General features: G+C 38.9%; 1 protein-coding gene across 1 annotated transcript in view; it reads right to left on the bottom strand.

Moving 5' to 3' along the window:
* The window catches only part of DENND4A (DENN domain containing 4A), a 48,664-nt gene that overhangs the window by 4,021 nt on the left and 27,653 nt on the right, over positions 1–16,990 (bottom strand). Inside the window, exons 15-31 of the mRNA XM_066328211.1 lie at positions 14,802–14,935; positions 13,822–13,957; positions 13,068–13,274; positions 12,862–12,990; positions 12,473–12,617; positions 10,453–10,572; positions 8,836–8,976; positions 6,875–7,962; positions 5,880–6,090; positions 5,029–5,123; positions 4,085–4,260; positions 3,802–3,948; positions 3,142–3,352; positions 2,643–2,897; positions 2,012–2,129; positions 1,192–1,354; positions 216–280 (exon numbers count right to left, since the gene is read on the bottom strand). Coding sequence (XP_066184308.1) covers positions 216–280; positions 1,192–1,354; positions 2,012–2,129; positions 2,643–2,897; positions 3,142–3,352; positions 3,802–3,948; positions 4,085–4,260; positions 5,029–5,123; positions 5,880–6,090; positions 6,875–7,962; positions 8,836–8,976; positions 10,453–10,572; positions 12,473–12,617; positions 12,862–12,990; positions 13,068–13,274; positions 13,822–13,957; positions 14,802–14,935 — 3,541 coding nt within the window. The remainder of the gene's footprint in view (positions 1–215; positions 281–1,191; positions 1,355–2,011; positions 2,130–2,642; positions 2,898–3,141; positions 3,353–3,801; positions 3,949–4,084; positions 4,261–5,028; positions 5,124–5,879; positions 6,091–6,874; positions 7,963–8,835; positions 8,977–10,452; positions 10,573–12,472; positions 12,618–12,861; positions 12,991–13,067; positions 13,275–13,821; positions 13,958–14,801; positions 14,936–16,990) is intronic.

Below are 16,990 nucleotides of genomic sequence, written 5' to 3'. Positions count from 1 at the left end.
GAAAAACAACTTTAGATACCAAGCTTAAAAACACCACCCGAATGCCACGACAGCTGCATTTATCAGCACAAAAATATCTGTAAAGTCCTTTTTGTTTGGCATGTACCGCAGAGTGGCACACATCTAATCTACAGATGATTTTTTTCTGGAAGCTGAACAACTAAGTTTGCATAAATTCATCATCTGTGCTCATTTGAATAGTTGGCAGAACTCACCTATATCAATGTTATCTCTTCCCAGGGCAACAAGAGAAAGAAACAGTATTTCTCTGTAAAGGCTCCTGAAATGGTAAAAAACCCAATTTATACACTGTGCTGACACCGCACAAACCAATCCCAATTAAAAACAGATTGTAACATTTAAAGTCAACTCATTAAAAAGAGACATTTTGATCACAATTCCTGGTTTGCCTCCAAAACATTGTAGTTTGAGCCCTGGAGGATGCCCTGGAGTCCCCACACATGGACATCACCCATGGCAGGTCCTCTGGGAGTTGCACCAAGTGCAGGCAGAGAGAAACATGCACTTAAACACTCAACCAAACTCCATAAAATTTCACAAGGCAAGGAATTTGCTTTTCTGCATTTTCACATTTCTGCTTGAAAAAGCAGACAGACAAGCAAATAAACACCTTGTCAATGCTCCAGCTGTTGACAAGCCTAATGTATACCCTAGTATAAATCAGTAATCCAGGCAAGAAATGAAAATTCACAGGAATTATTGTTCATGAATTCCACTGCTAATGGAAAAAAAATCCTGTCTAAATATGAGACATAACCTCTCTTAGCTCCTTTTCTGTCCTCTACCAAAGACTTATAAACAAACCTGAAATCTACCCATACACCCCAAAAACAAGTGTAGGGTTTTTATTTTAAAACACCTACTATGTTATAAATAACATTCAGTAACAAAATTTTCACATATATACACAATCCCTAGTTCCCACTGTTCAGAAGTAAGAAAAAGAGGTGGCTGTAAAGGGGAGGAGGAGAGGAAAAAGTAAAAAGGAAAAAATTGGAGAAACTAAATTTGTGAAAGTTACCATTAAAAAAAATTACCAGAGTGATAAATTTGAGAACACTGGTGAAAAATGATATTTTCTTTAAAAAAATCCCACTAGGAAAATATAATTCACATCAATAAACTGATTATTGCCCACCCTGCTCCAGGTAGGCACATTGGTAGTCTTACCTCTGTCTTTTAATGTGTGGCCACTTGTTGAGCCTCTCCAGTATCTGACTCATTGGTCCATAGACATCATTCATCTTAATGCTTTTCACCATACTCCTCAAGAGCTCCTGGTTAAAGGAGTCATCATCCTTCTGCAATAACTGGACCATTGGGTACTTCTGGGCTGAAAAACATTAGAAAGGCTGTAAGAATGAATAGATGCTTTGTGTAGCAAGTACAGGAGTTGTTAAAGAAACAGAACCTGTGAAAATATTGACATCTATGTAGTGAACAAAACATCAAGTCAAAAAATTATCGACGTAGAACACAAAAAGCACATAAGGAAACTCAACAGATGCAATGGGCCATGAGCTATTTTCAGGTATGTGATCTGACACCAGCAACAAAACTCTGAGTAAGCAAATTCCAAAAATAAGAGCATGAGCTAAGTGGATGAACGGCATCAATGAAACGTATTCCCTCTCATTCCTCCCACCCCAGTGAAGGAAAAGCCACTGGCAATACCAGTCAATGATGTGAAACAGAAATGCTGGAAAACTAAAACTTCTTCAAGCAGTTTACTGCTAAGCACAGAACCAATCTCCCTCCCAAAACAAGTCACCCAAACTGAGAATAGCAACACCAAACTTAACACTCACTCTCAAACAAAAGAGTGCGATTTTGACCTGCAAGACAAAAAGCAGTATGATCAAAAAATCGGTACTGTAGCTCGTGTGAACTATCCACAAAGACAGCTATTCTTAACACACATGCTTCAGTTGCTCAAAACAGGAATTGTTTTTAAAAAATACCACCAAATTCCACAAGAAGGAAAACTTACTCTGAGCATTCCACAGAATATACAGAGGCTGCCTCGGATCCTGATGCAATTTCATATTGTCCCATAGCATCTGAATAAGAACGTATTTACTGTCCTCTGACATACAGTTCCGTGGAATCTGAACAGGAGAATGCACAAAGGCATTTTATTACAAAGCCATGATAAAGGGGTTCTGTATCTAACATGTATTTTCACATCTCTAGGTCTCATGGTAAAAAAAGCTTTGCTATTAAAACTACATTAAAGCTGAATCTAAACGAGATCAGTGACATGGCCAATGAGTGTCTTTGCCTATTTTCTACATTCCTAAAATGTAAACTTCCTCCTTCTAGTGCTTAGCTACTCAAATAGTAACAAAACTGAGTAGCAACTTTATCCTCCTTGAAACTGAGGATCACAAATTGCAATGGGATGAGTAAGAGCTAAACACTGGCCCCTCACAAGGGCTGCTGAGCACATGTTCCAGAGTTTAAAATATCTTCCCTCAGCTGACACATTCTTCACCAAGTCAGGACTGGGCTCAGCAGAGTGCATGACACATTCCTAAGTGTTGCTGAATCATGCAATGATTTCCTACATGGGAAAATAACCATTCCTCATATATGTCAGTGTTTCCTACCACATCCCATACCTTGGAGTTCTTATTGCAGTGCTCAGAAGAAAGTATTAACCCTGGTAAGTTGCTGGGCAAGTCCAAGCGCCTGAAATACCACACCAAATTCCAGAACACGATGGGATGATGATCTACAAAGTCTGCCACTGTTATTGCATGATCTCCTTCATTTTCAAGTAAGCTTTCAAGCTCTTTCCATACCACGAGAGGACTGAGGTAAGGAACTGTTATAGGATCAGGACTAGGCAAGCGCCATTCCAGGCCCAAGGAATCCTGCAGTAACAGAGAAAAAAATGCCATTAATTGTAACTAACCTAATGAATGTAAGTGTCTTTACAAGGTCTTATAAATGCTTTTGTTCCTATTGACACACATCAGCATCTAAAAGCTACAACTACCGTTAGTTTAAAGAACACAACCTAGCATTTACTGTAATTTAGGAAGGTTAATGCTGTTACACATCTCTCATCTATGGCAAACACGAAAAAATGACTTTTAAGGTAGAAAAACTACACACTGTTGGTCCTTGCAAAGTAGCAGGCAGGCTACCAGTAGGAATGATATGGCTGATCTTCTGGTTTTCCTTCTCATCTTCTTCCAAAGGACCAAAAGTACTGATGCTCCTTGCTACAGGGTGACTTGTACATTCTGACCCAGAGGCATTTTGTCTTCTTCCTGAGGGGATCTGGATACTTCTGGCATAAACATTGTCATGCTGCTTAGTTTTGCTAGAGGACAGAAAAAAAAAGAAAAAAGAATCTCAGCTTTCTTTTTTTACTCTGAATGCTCCAACATGTACACAGATAGAAATAAACTGGAAATAATGGATCTGACAGTTTGAATTCTGTCTTGTCAGTCACACACTCATTCATGTTACAGTGCAAAGATTTATTCCCCCTTGCACTGATGATGAACACAAACGTCCTCCAAAGAGTTCATAAAACTTGCAGAATTACAAATACCGACATGAATTTTTATATTAGGGATGAAATGGTGCCTATCAGGCAGAGAAGGCATGATGTGGCCAGCTGAGAGATAAGGGAAAGGCAGCAGAGAGATTCTCTTAAATCAATTTTTCCTCTTCAAAGAATAGAGTATAAATTTATTTCAGTTGATTGAAGCACATGCATATGCAGAGAGAAGCTGAGGAATGTCTAGGCAGGAAATGCACGTTTACCTATTTGAATTGATATCCTCTTGGACAGACATCAGGGATGTAGTGAGGCCCACAGTGGCTGTGGTGTTACAGGACTTCCCACTCTGATTGGGGAAAAGGGATGGGAACTGCATATTTTCTGTAGAAGGGCTGGACTTCAGAAAATACCTGCAAGGAAAGCAAAAGCTTAACATTATCCAAAAAACCCCCAAAAAACTAAAAACCAAAAAAACTAAATCCCCAACAAAAAGCACTTCCCAATATCAGCATTTAAAACTGAGGAAAATTCCAATGTTGTCATTACCGTCCAGGCCGGCGAAGATCTCTGATTTCTATGCTTAGAAAAGGAAGAAATAAATTGCCACAGAAGGGACAGGTGGTATTGAGATTGGAATCATCTGCTGTCCAGCCTGCCATGATTTCTTCATCGTGAACCAAACAGTCACAAGTCCGACACCGAGAACAGCTGGAGATGAGGACCTGCACAGGGCAGGAACAGAGCTCACTAAAACATGTTCCCAAAGCTCCTTTTGTGCCACAAAGCATTTAAAACTACAGCCAAAAATCTTTCCTCTCTGATCAATATTCCTCCCACTTCCATCTAAGTGCATCCTCTTATTGCTTCTCAAATAAAAATCAACCAGTTGTAATAATATTTCTATTAACGATAACATGGTATCTGTAATCTGCCAGCATAAAAAGTAAAAGAATAGTTATGCAGCTACATAAATTATGATTAGAATTTAAACACACTTTTGTAGTACTGTCAGTATTATAGAAATGGGGAAAAAAGATGTAAATGAAGAGTCATTAACCTAAAATCCAGTGGAGGAGGAGGAATGCAAAGAAAATAATGAAGAGCCACCCAAACCAGTCTAACAGTGAAAAGAATAATGATCTTGCTGGAAGTTACACCAAGAAATAGGTAGTTCTCTCCTCCGTATTTTTAAACATCCAGTGCTACTTCAGACTTGGCATTTTCACTTTGAACAAGTTTATCTCCACAAGGGATTTAGAGGCCTGAATTCAATTGCATGCAATAGCAAACTCTTGAGAACTGAAGCTTTAAGGGCCAAAAGATGTGACTGAAATAAAGACCTAATTTGATATTAAATCTACTTTGTGACAGAAATATCCATCTGTCTTTCAGTGTTTTCGTTTGAAGCTTTGAACTTTACCAGAGATACAGAAAATATTTAAAGACAAATGCTCCAAGTCCATCAATTAAATCAGTAAATCATCCTGTACCTCCATGGCATAGTTTTGGAACACGCTGGTACTGCTGGTGCTGCAGGAGGACACCAACTCTGATTTGTCAGGTAAAGGGAACTTGGAGAGAGAACCTGTTAACAGAAGAAACCCAAAGCACTAGTTATTCAGAAAATGCATTTTTAGCACCCTGTTCCTTTGCTCAAACAATGCTGCAGTTATAATAAAATGTGTGATGGAAGATGCAACAAATGAGATACACTGGTACAGAACTGTGGAGTGTGAGGCTGCCATCTGCCCAGCACCAACCAAGGCAAAAATAAAAGCTACCAACAAACAATTTCCATATGTTCACTTTTCTTTGTTAACAACAGTTGGTAGCTTGGAAACAAATTTTAAGTAATGCATAGCCACACTTTCTGTGTGGACAAAAACTAGGGAAGGACAAGAAGTGCTGTTTGCATCCCAAATGACATCAGTGATACAACAGTCATCACCAATTATCCAGCACAGATTAGAAAAAAAAATAATCTACAGTCTGTCTGATAGCCAGCTGCAATAGTGGCATCTAGAAAATTATAACAGATTTTAAAAAAGTATTTTTACTCCTTTCAAAAAATAGAACCACACCAATGAAGTTACCATTACAATGTTTCTATGGATGTTTCCTGGAGCTCTACAACTTACACAATTAAGATATTTACATGAATACTCAAGGACTCAAAGGGTTATTTGATTAAGTTTTCAGGTAGTAAATGAAAAAATTACTTCTTCCACAAAAAGGACTAATGACTAGGGTGATCCTAAACTGAGAATTATGAAAGAACAACTTTTAAAACCGGAATGTTTTTGTTCAGATTGATAAATGCCATGTAAAAGCTGTCTCTTACCACACTGGTCAAATTGCTTAGCTGAGCTATCATGGGAAGCTGAGCTCTCCAGGCTTGTCTTGCTGATGCTAATTCCCTTAATTTCTGATGTGGTGTTCTCCTGAGGAGAAGCACTTTCAAAATCATTGCAGACATCTTCATCAGTGAGAGAAGTGGATTCTGAGTCCAGAGCTCCAAGAGATGAAACACTTGCTCGGTCTGAATTTTGATCCTGAGAAAAGAAAAGAAGGTACAGTGAGAAAATTAAAGGAAAGCAAAAATATTAAAAAAGAAAAAGAGGCAGCCTTCTTTGTCTCAGTAAATTCCAGGAATGACCCTCCCTTCCCTGGAGGATCACACTTCTGTGTTCAGAACTGACGCAAGACAAGGCAAGTCCCACTCTGGGTTAAACTGCTACACCAGAATTCTTTTCTAGATTCTTCTAACAAAAATAATTAAATCAAATCATGACCATTTAAATCCTGTAACTTCTTCAACCATTGCTACAAGAATTACCAGCAGCTGTAGGAATACATTAGGAAGGACAAGGCAAGTGTCTCTTCATTCTCAAGGCCTGGGAATAAGAGTAGTTTTGGTTTGAATTGGCAGCAGCAGACAACAGTCTCATAAATTACCTCAGATCAAAATTAGCTTTTAATTACTTTGGCAACCAATACAACCAGATTTCCCCTTACTCATAAAAATAATAAAGACTTCAAATCAGTATTTGTTTCTCTAAGTGTTTCTTCTTTAGGTTAAAAAAGGAAGCCAGAGCAGTCTTTGTTCTGTCAACACACTTATGTTCTCTCATTAAATATATTCAGAACTCAAGCTAGACTAAATTTTATTCAGGATATTAAAATTAGGGTCCCAGTATATCAAACATGATTAAAACAACTTAATGCACATAGTCTACAATGACACATGTCATGCAAGGGATTCATCACATGTGAGTCAGTAATTAAACCTTTACAAAACTTTTTATAGCCTTTTACAGGTTCTTAATAAGCATTTACCTTTGCAGATGCAGCATACATTGCAAATTTGGAGTACCACTTGCTCGCTTTCTCTGCAACCCCTTTTCCAGCAGAGAACATGCTGCTTTTCAGAACATCAAACTTGGGAGTTAGCAAGGTGTCCAGGTTGAATGATGGTGATGACACAAGTGTCAATGCACTGGTTGTGTCCTGCTCCTTGGCTGGGCTGTTGGGGGAATAAGCTGGGGAAGACCAAAGCCTGTCCCTTGGCCTTTCTTCATTTTTTGCGTGGTAGCTCTTGGATTTGGTAAGACTGGGTGGCCTTGGGGAGTTTGGGGGAAGGCTGGACCTCCTGCAAGGCTGGATGATGGTTGGGCTCCTTTTGTTTGCATTTCTGTCATCGAAGGGTTTCTGCAGCTCAATGCTTGGGGCACGACTGGACAAAGGGCTGCTCATGTTGTTCATGTACATGACTATTTCTTCAGCTAAATCTCTTCTTGCAGATGGAGTGGAAACACTTCTGTCATCATCATCCTCCTCCTCCTCTTTCTGCTGCTCTGTCTCAGCAACCAGCAGAGACAATGGATCAAAGCCAGTTTCAACATCTGTTTTTTCAACTGGCTTTACTGGAAAGCTGCTCTTCCTCTGCAACTTTTTAGATTTTTCATTGGAAGTTTTCACTGCTGTAGGTGTCTCAGGTTCTGCATCCAGGTCTTCTAGATCAAAGATAACAGGAGACTCTGTTTTATCTGTAAAACTGCAATCAAAGGCTGCATCTTCATCACTGGATTCTTTCTCCAGGCTTTCTCTCTTGGACTCTAAAGAGGAAGATCTGATATTAAGAGTTTTTGGCCTTATACTTTTCTGTAACGCACTGGATAGAATTTTGGCATCAGCTCCCAGTTTTTCCACCATTTCTCCAGGGTTTGCTTCCTGGTTGAGTCTGTTCATCATGAGTCCCACTAAACCATCTCCACTCAGGTTCCGGCTCCTGCTTTCCCACGGCATCTCCCTCAAGTCAGCTTCCACTGCACTTTTGTGTCTTTTTCTTAAGGATTTACTCTTTATAACTTCTGCTTCATTGGCATCCTCAAAAGATGATGTAAACAGCAATCCAACAGAACTCTCTGAAAAACAGATGGAACAAGGTGCTTTATTTGTTGCAGTACAAGAAAACTAAATGAAAGCACAAAAGAATGCAAATTTGTCTCATCTTTCAAACATTTTACAGCACAGAGATGGAATTGTGCTGCGCTGGAGGTTGAAATATTGAGCTGACTGTGGTCATAACTTTTAGGAATGGACAGACAATAAAACACTTAAAAGGAGGTAAAATCATACAACCTGAAGAGCATTTTGAGAGACATCATCAAGTCTCAGCTGTATTTACTTCCCTCTTTTGGAGACACTGCTACAAGGTTTGAAAGCTAAGGATAACACAGGTATCCAGGAAATTGCAACAAAGCATCATTTTCTAACGAATGACTTAGAAACAGAGCCAACAAAAGGAATTATTGTCAGAGAAATCTCCATTGTTTTGCCAGAGCATAAAGATGCAGACTTTAAAGTATATTACAATATTTCAAGCATAGTTGACAGTATTTTAATAACCAGATCTGACATTACTAAAGACTCATGAAACGTCTGAAAGTGTCCTTTTAATTTTACTGCACAGAAACTCCTTGTCCATCCTGAAGGAATTAATTACTTGCTGGAAATCATAAGAAAAAACCCCAAGATTTTGATGTTTTGTACGCAGATGTTAGCTACAGAAAAAAAAATAAAATAGAACAAACAAAAAAACCTGGAAACGCAGAATATTCTCATGCATCTTCCTGACACAGCATATGCTGACTCCAACCTAAACTCCCTCCTCAACTTGTCATCAGCCACTGCTATTACAGCAATAAAATACTGCAAGTTCAGGGGACAACAGGAATTAGGAACATCACTCAGAACTCACTGGTAACAGATTTTATCTGTATTCTCCCTGCACTCACCCCTGCTCCCTTGTGCCACGGAACTGTCAACGGTGCCGTTGAGGCGCACGATGCTGGAAGTGGCTTTGTCATCCCTGGAGTTCTGGTAGTTCAGTTTGGGCAGGCAGTCCCCACTCCCTTTTGTGCTCTCCACTTCAGACACTGCAGACAGAAAAGGACAGGGGTTTGTAGAATCCAAGGAACACCCCTTAAATCTCAAGTCTCTGTCACCTGTTGGATGCCTCACACAGGATTGACACCTTGGTGCACCCATCCCATGAGGCACAGGCTGAGATCTGCTTAGGCAGAGGTTTTCACTATGGAAATTTAAATCCCAGCATTACTTCTGGAATGTTCCAAAAGCTAGAAATTCCATAAGCCTCTCTACACAGAACCCAAAAATAATTCCAAAATATGTGGTGGTTGTAAAGGTTAAGACCACCCTTGTTCACTTACATAGAAGTGGTGCAAGAGTGTTTTTCTCCTGCCTTTTCAAGAGCTCAGCTTCACACAGATCTCATTTCCACCAGGACCATACAGGAGAAATGAAATAAATGTGAATATTCATATTCAACTCTTTTAGATGTGAAACAAAAATTCCTTTGCAGGTGATTACCCAAAATAGAGAATTACTTCTCTAAGGAATTTTGGGCAACTTTAATATTAATCAAGTATTCAAAAGTGCAAAATGTTCTAGCACATCATATTATAATAGGGAGGCACATTTGTCTTAATTATGGCCAAAAGTAATAAATTTGGCAGAATTTATCTTCTGCATCCTCAAAAGCTTTATTGACCATAAATAACTTGGTCTGTAATCTTACATGCATGTTCTTATGATCATGGTTAAGACAACTTTTCAAGAAAATTGAAGAAAAAAATACTAGTGCTGGAAGGAAGAGTGTGGTGGAAACACTGAAGCAACTTATCTAATTCCATATTTTCTCAGACTTTCATATCACTTGACAATGGGACAGTTAACCCAAATAGTAGCAGAAAGCCCACTGAAAAATTTAAACAATTATATTATTAGGGGAACATTTACTAAGAAGTGGATTGTCCATCAATATACATGGGAATCTGCAATACTTATACAGTTTTGCTTCCCAATCTGATCTTCTATGTTCTTGTGTGAAACTGATGCTGCTCAACTGCAGTTGAGGAAAACAAGAGCAGCAGATGCAAAACCTGAAGAAAAAACCCATCCCATTCTGATGTATCTCCCAAAGTGATAATTCCAAGAAGCTGGGCAATTTAGGCCTCTCAGACTTGCAAAATTTCAGCTGCTCTCCTCTTACAGGATTTATAAAGAAACTAGACTGGTAGAAAAGGCTTTTCTGTAGACTATGCCTATGAGGCAATTTCATTTTTTTTAAAGACAAAAACATTAGGCTATAATTATCATTAAGCCTTTATGCTCCCATTATCACTTATTTGAAACAGGAAAGAAAAAAGAACTGTAATTTTCCAAATGAAATCATTAGACATCCAGAAAATTACAGTTAGAGAAAGAACTTTAGGCATAAACTGGCATTATCACACACACTCACTGTGAGGAATCAGCTGTCCCACTTAGCTTTTGCTGGAAACCTTATTTATCCCCAATGAAGCAGATATCTGTATTCACAAGATACATACAAGAACTGGAGTCACTCTCTCTCTTGTCCTCCTTTTGTTCTTGGATGTCTTGAAGACAAGTTTTCCCTTGCTTGGCTTCTTCTTTGAGTGATGTGTTACTGGCAGCATCTGAAAGTCCCCCTATCAGTGCAGGGCAACATCAGAATAAAGACAGTTATGGTATTTAATAGTGTGACATTGTTCAGGGGAATAAATTGAATACCAACAGTAATTCAAAGGCCTCTTATCAAGAACATTCCAATTAACAGTGAACATTTTACCACCACAAAAAAGAAGACTAAAAGGATTGGCTTATTATAGTATAAATATTGAAGTGAAGCTTAAGAGGATGAAATTAAAGGGGTAATGGGCAACATTTCTTTTCAAATACTAAACTAAAGCACTACTTGACTTTAATTCTGTTGCCTGGTTCATTTGATCAAAAGGTCACATCTCTTCAAGAACTCAAAGGGGCATCTAAACATGATTTCATTTTAGGGTAAAATGTTTCTCAGAAAGCTTAAAGTAAACAGAAATGTTAATGCATATGATTCTCCCGGTTTTACTCTAGAAAGTAAAAAAAAAATAATGCAGTGGTAAGTGTCAGTTTGTCTGCAAAACTAGATGAAAATAATAACAACTAACATCACCCCAAAACCCCCTGCAAAAAATCAAGGCACTCCTTGGGTTATTCTCAAGCTAAAACACTGCCCAGGTGTAATTTATAGTCTATCTCCAGGATCAAGAGTGTCCAACATAATTAAAAGTTTGTCCCTCTTTTCCCTAAGGAGGCTGCACTGAATAGCTACAGACAGGGTAAAAACCTAGTTGCTATGGTAAAGATAAGAAAATATTCTGGAATTTATGGGAGAGTTTATTTTTGATTTCCTGAGGAGTGAGCACACATTCCAGCTAAGATTTCTTGCAACACCAGATGATGTCAAAAGCAAATGCTATTAATTATCTAAGTGACAGTTATTTCATTAAGGATTATTTACACTTCCTTAGTTTACATGGTCTGAGTTGCAACCAACATTGCTAAGCTCTTGTACAGTGCTTTGCATGGCTGGCTTTCAATGAAGAGCTTTATCAGGAAGCTCAGCTCCATGAAGAACAGGCAGAAATAAAGCAAAATTGTTCAAGGCCATTCATAAGGTTAATGATAGAGTCAGCAGTAGGACTGGAGTCTCTGGAGTCCAGAGAAATAATCTAGCCATAATGCCATCATATACATTCTGTTTGCTGGGGCAAAGATATTTTTGTACACATTTGGAATCACAGAACAGCCCTGGCTGGAAGGACTTTGAAAGTTGAGTCAGATAACCCACATACATTTATAAAAGTATGTTGTAAAGGTCTTGCAAGGTCAGCCTGAACTAAACTAAACTGCATTGCTTCATTGCATTTACAAGGTACTATCACGCTTTACTACCAGGAAGTTATAAATGTCATGGAAAGTAGTAACTTTAAAAAATATCAATTTTTTAAATTTTTCAAATGCTCATCAAGTAAGACAATTTGATGTTCACATTATTTAAGTCTTTACTGGAAAAAAAAGGAGAGAAACCCCCAATTTTGAAGCCTCCCGTATTTTACTTTTATTCCAGATAAAAACAAACATGACCATTGCAGGTGGCATGCAGAATCTGCAATCAGTACTGCAAACTCAAGCACTAGTTCCAGTTGCCTCTTAGCTAACATTAAAAAAAAAAAAAATGGGGGAAAATAAAAGGCAAAGCTAGACAAGAGTTTCTGCCAATTATAAGACTGGTTATTGGACAAACCAGGATAATTATCACAAACTTAAGGCTCATATTTTGTTTCCATTTGTCTCATGAATAGCTGATAGAATAAATAAACATAGCAGATTATTTCAGATTGAAAGGCAAGTAGAATAGACTACTTTTTAAAAAAATTGCAGGATCTGTTGGGTTTTCTCCTCTAAAACAGTTTTACTGAACTCACAAGAGAAAGACTTTTGGAGTGTCATCAGCATGAAAATATTAAAAAAAAAAAAAAAAAAAAGATGTGAATACTTTACCAGGAACAGATGTATGTGCAGTGCTTGCTGGTAGCTTTTTCAATGCTTTTTTAAACTGTGCTATTCCTAAGACAACATTTCGTATCTTCATCCAGAGGAAATAGCCACCTCGATTGCTTGAAGGCCAGGTGCTTTCCAAAACAGCCTATTTTGGAAATATCGAAATCAAACAGTCATCTTCAGGAACAGTCAGGTGTGAAAGCAGTAGCTTAAATTTCAGACCGAGTTACACTGGCAATAATACAGTATATTTCCAAACCTACAAAGCAAAATTCTGTTTTGTGCTTCTTCAACTTAAAAGAAACGACAGAATCACACCTGAACCGCTGTGTTATTTTTCTTCCCTAGATAAAAATGCATTTTTGTTCCCCATCCTCTTTAAAGCATACCTTGTTGTAGTAGCCATAGGTGATGGCATTGGGGTCGATGCCAGCTTTCTGCATCTCAAAGAGCACCCTGACTGCCAGCACGGGCTGCCCGTACTGCCCACACAGCTGCATCAGCACCCTGTAGCACACCTGCAAACACACAGCAGTGAGCCCTGGCCTCCAGCACTGCCCCAGCCTCACACCCCGCAGCCTCCTGCTGCTTTTACCTCGTCAGGTGGATCGATTTTTTTGGTGTGCATTTTCTGTAGCACGTCGTAGGCAGTTCTCAGGGCCCTGACTTTGGAGTGGCAGACTTTCACGTAGGCAGGGAGGCAGATGAACCAAAGGCCGTAGCAGTGACGGAGCAAACACCTGGACCACATCTGGGGGATGGAGGAGTACTTCTTTGCAATTTTGTGGGCAGATTTAATTTCCTGGAAAGAAACAAGGAGATTGTTTGTGTGTATTTATAGCTACATCGCACAAAGCTTTATGTTAAAAGCTGAACATGCACCATTTTATCTATGGAAACTGCAACAGTAATATTAACAATATGATAAAATGGGCAGGAATATCAAAGCAGTGAGAGTGATACCGAAAACAGGCACTGTGCAATATCCCACTGCTAAAACCTTGCTTTTCTTTAAATCTCTATTATTTTGAAAGTTAGGAGTGCCTCAAAGCCCTGGCCAGTGAAAAGCACTCAAGAGTGGATGTGGAAAATTCATGGAGAACAGTGTGAAGAAAGGAGAAGGGAAAAGGACAGCACAGCAAGCAACAACCTGTATAAGGGGGCCCTTTAGGATATGGTGCAGGCAAGAAGCACATCCAAGGAACAATTAACACAGTGACCCTACAGTCACCAGATCAGTGAAGAACTGAAGAACCATCAGGCTGCAGCCACTGCCAGTCAGGCTTTACAGCCAAACCCAAGCTGTCCCCTTCTAAAGCACCTCACACTCCAAGAACACCAGCAAGTACCTGTTTAGTTCTTCTGAACATTGGCGATGGGCTGTTGGGGCTACTGGCTTTTGAGGACAGTTTGTTATTTGGTGCTGTGAGAAAGCCTTCAGGTCGTTCAAACAATTCTAGCTTTAACACTGGAAATCCATTATAGCTGTAAGAGAAATGTGTCAGTTCTGGTAGGTCAGCTCCAAAGCAGACATGGCACATAAGAGCAAAGGAAATCAACTACACACTTGCACCAGAGGCTTCCCAGGAAACAAACACACAAGTAAACCTTTAACAACATCCTTGACAAAGTGATTCACTAATCCCTCAGCACGGGCTCATATGCATGCACAAACAGTCTCAACCTGTTATTCAGGTAAGCAACTTAAATTGATAAAAGTATTTACTGTCATAGCATTTTCTTTAATTAATGTGTCAAATGCATTAGTATTGATTCTAGTTAATAAAAGAAAATAATCTGTGTGGCTTAGTCCCCAGTGAGCATCACGTGACTGAGGTTTCTGAAAATCAATAGGAACAATATCAAACTATCTAAAAGATTAAATCAGATTAAGTATAAAAACATTTCTCAGAATTAATGAAGAAACTATCTGACATAATTACTAAATTAGTAACACTAATTTTCAGTGCTTCTTTCACATGTACTCTCTTTCCACAGAGTACCTGCAGTTTGTATCATTATCAGTAACAGCAGCACGACAATAGAATGGGTCAACTCATTTAAACCTTTCCTTAAAAGGTTCCAACAGTCAGGACAATATAATGTGCTCACTACCAGCTTTATTAAATACTATTGCTTCTGTATGCACACACACAAAATTAAAACTTCAAAAGAACTGCACGACAGCCATTTCACACAAACCTTTCACTTGAACAACAAGGGGCAGGAAGAATCTGTACTTCCTGACTCTCACAAGAACCTAGAAATGAAACTCTGCAAGGGCAGCTGTTAGGATTTTGGCTGGCATCCTGCTGTGTCCTTAGGTTACCTGTATTGTAGAGGGTGCTCCTCCCCGTTTGGCAGATGAGGGATCTCAGGGGGCGTTATGAAAACTGTGTGCTCACTCTTGTAGGACTCATCCAGCTCTATAAGTCGTGTTTCCCCAGTTTTGTCCATATCTACCTGGAGGAGGAAGTGAAAAGAAGAAGTAGTTACCAGGGGCATTGTATTTGCTGCTGTTAACAGCTGGATGATCAACAGCACAGAATCTGCATCAGCTTCAAAGAACAGCATCTTAAAATGCAAGGACACCTGGCAAAGTTATAATGACAATAATAAGTGTTGCACTGGTTTTGTGAACTTCACCTCAACCCAACAGCCGTTGTTTAATAGTATAGTCCAAACTATCTGTTTTCAGGTAAATATTTTAAGTAGTATGTAGAGATTAATCCTTCTGAACACAACCATTTCTAGAACTATGCTCCCAACTGCAGCAGTAACATGAACTGTATTTTTAAATACGAAAATAAGAGCTATTTTCCCCCTCTTTAACCACAGAAAACAATACCAAGCTTTATCAAGTTGTCTAATGCATGCAGAAGGTACTACCAGCACCATCCACAAGTGCAGTCACTTACACAGCACTTAATGTCTTGATAGTTTGCAGAGACTGCAGAAATTCACATGCACTCCAACAGAATGGAACATAAATGTGTGACCTCACTGAAGTTAAAGGGAGACAGGCATAGCTTTGTTTTTCTAATTTAAATTACTTAAATGGTTTAAATGGCAACCAAATGACAGCCAAATGGTAGAACACTTCAAAGAAATGAATAAACAACCTATGGAACCCAAAAATGCACGTTTTTTACGCCTTAAGAGTTTGGCAACGGAGAGTTAATGTATAAAAAGAAGCATATTCCACAGTTCTCTCCCTCCAGTGAGGTGCAAATATATCAAGTAGTTTCGGTAAGATTCTTGAATATTTAAAATTTGATAAACATACAAAGAGGTGTCCTTAATTACACATTTTGCTGCATGAGACAGATGGAAAGCATTAGCAAATTGAACCAGCCAAGTAGCAAGAACATATGGCTCCTGAGAAGCAGCAGTAAACGAAACCTTACTTGCAATTTAAATACTTCTAAGGATGTAAAAATCTCACAGCTACAAGTTTTACCAGTGAAATATAATAAAGCCAGTAGCTTAAATCTGTGTCAAATTGAGGTAATTTTTGAATTCCTGGAAAAATGGAAACTTGTGAGACAATTACACTTTATCTTTCAGTTGACAAAATGGGTAATCAATTTCAATCTGCTGCTGCTGTCTAGTACCAAATAACACAGAAGAGATTACTCTTCATCCTAAACTATTCTCACAAATTATTCAAGGCAGGGCTTAGTTGATGTTTTATAGATAACTAATTTCACAGTACATAAAACTTGTCTCAAGCCAGTAGTCTGTAACTAGCCAGAAGGAAGCACTGTATCACCTTTCAACTCATGACATCACACTCTCAAAATGCTGTCAGATACTGGCTCACCTAATAAAAGATTAAAATATAAATATTTGCTTTAGTGGAACAAGTCAATTCTGATCTCTGGTCCTGGCTACAGCTCCAGTTGGTACAGCAGTCCTTGGTATACTTCCATATTTTGACTCTGTATGTTACTGGTAAGAACAGTGTCAGAAATCAGGAGAAATCAGGGAGGAGAAGCAGGAAAGAGATGAGGCAAATATATCATTGTGCAAAGAAATCCTACACAGGAACCTGCTCCCTCATGTCAGTGAATAACCAATCTCACAAGCAATTCTAAAGTCATGGCAAATCCTAAAAGCATTGCAATTCCAGTGCCTCAGTTTGCCCACTGTTATCCCTGGCACAGAAGCAGCTGCCCATTAATAAACCTGAATAAAATCCTCACTGCCAGTAATGGAAGTTGGAGAAGCGTACGTGCATTCTGGAAAATTTGTTCTCACCAAACTGTCATGAGCATTTTTTATAGTGGAAAGAAGCTGTCCAGGGCATCAAGCAGCCAAATACCTGGCACTAGAACAGACAAGTCTCTGTTCCAGCTGTATAAATGGCTACTTAACCTTTTCTAAAAGGTGAAAGCTCCAACAGCTCCACAGATTATGTGCAGTCTCACAGTGACATCAGCAACCTAAGCATGACTTTTATTGAAAGAGATCTCCGAGTTCCCACACAAGATAACTTTACTTTAGGGCATCAACTTC

The sequence above is a fragment of the Sylvia atricapilla genome, chromosome 13, assembly GCF_009819655.1.
Source record: "Sylvia atricapilla isolate bSylAtr1 chromosome 13, bSylAtr1.pri, whole genome shotgun sequence".
Taxonomy (NCBI): Eukaryota; Metazoa; Chordata; class Aves; order Passeriformes; family Sylviidae; genus Sylvia; species Sylvia atricapilla.
The sequence above is the reverse complement of the archived record's forward strand: the minus strand, read 5'-3'. Positions and strand labels throughout refer to the sequence as shown.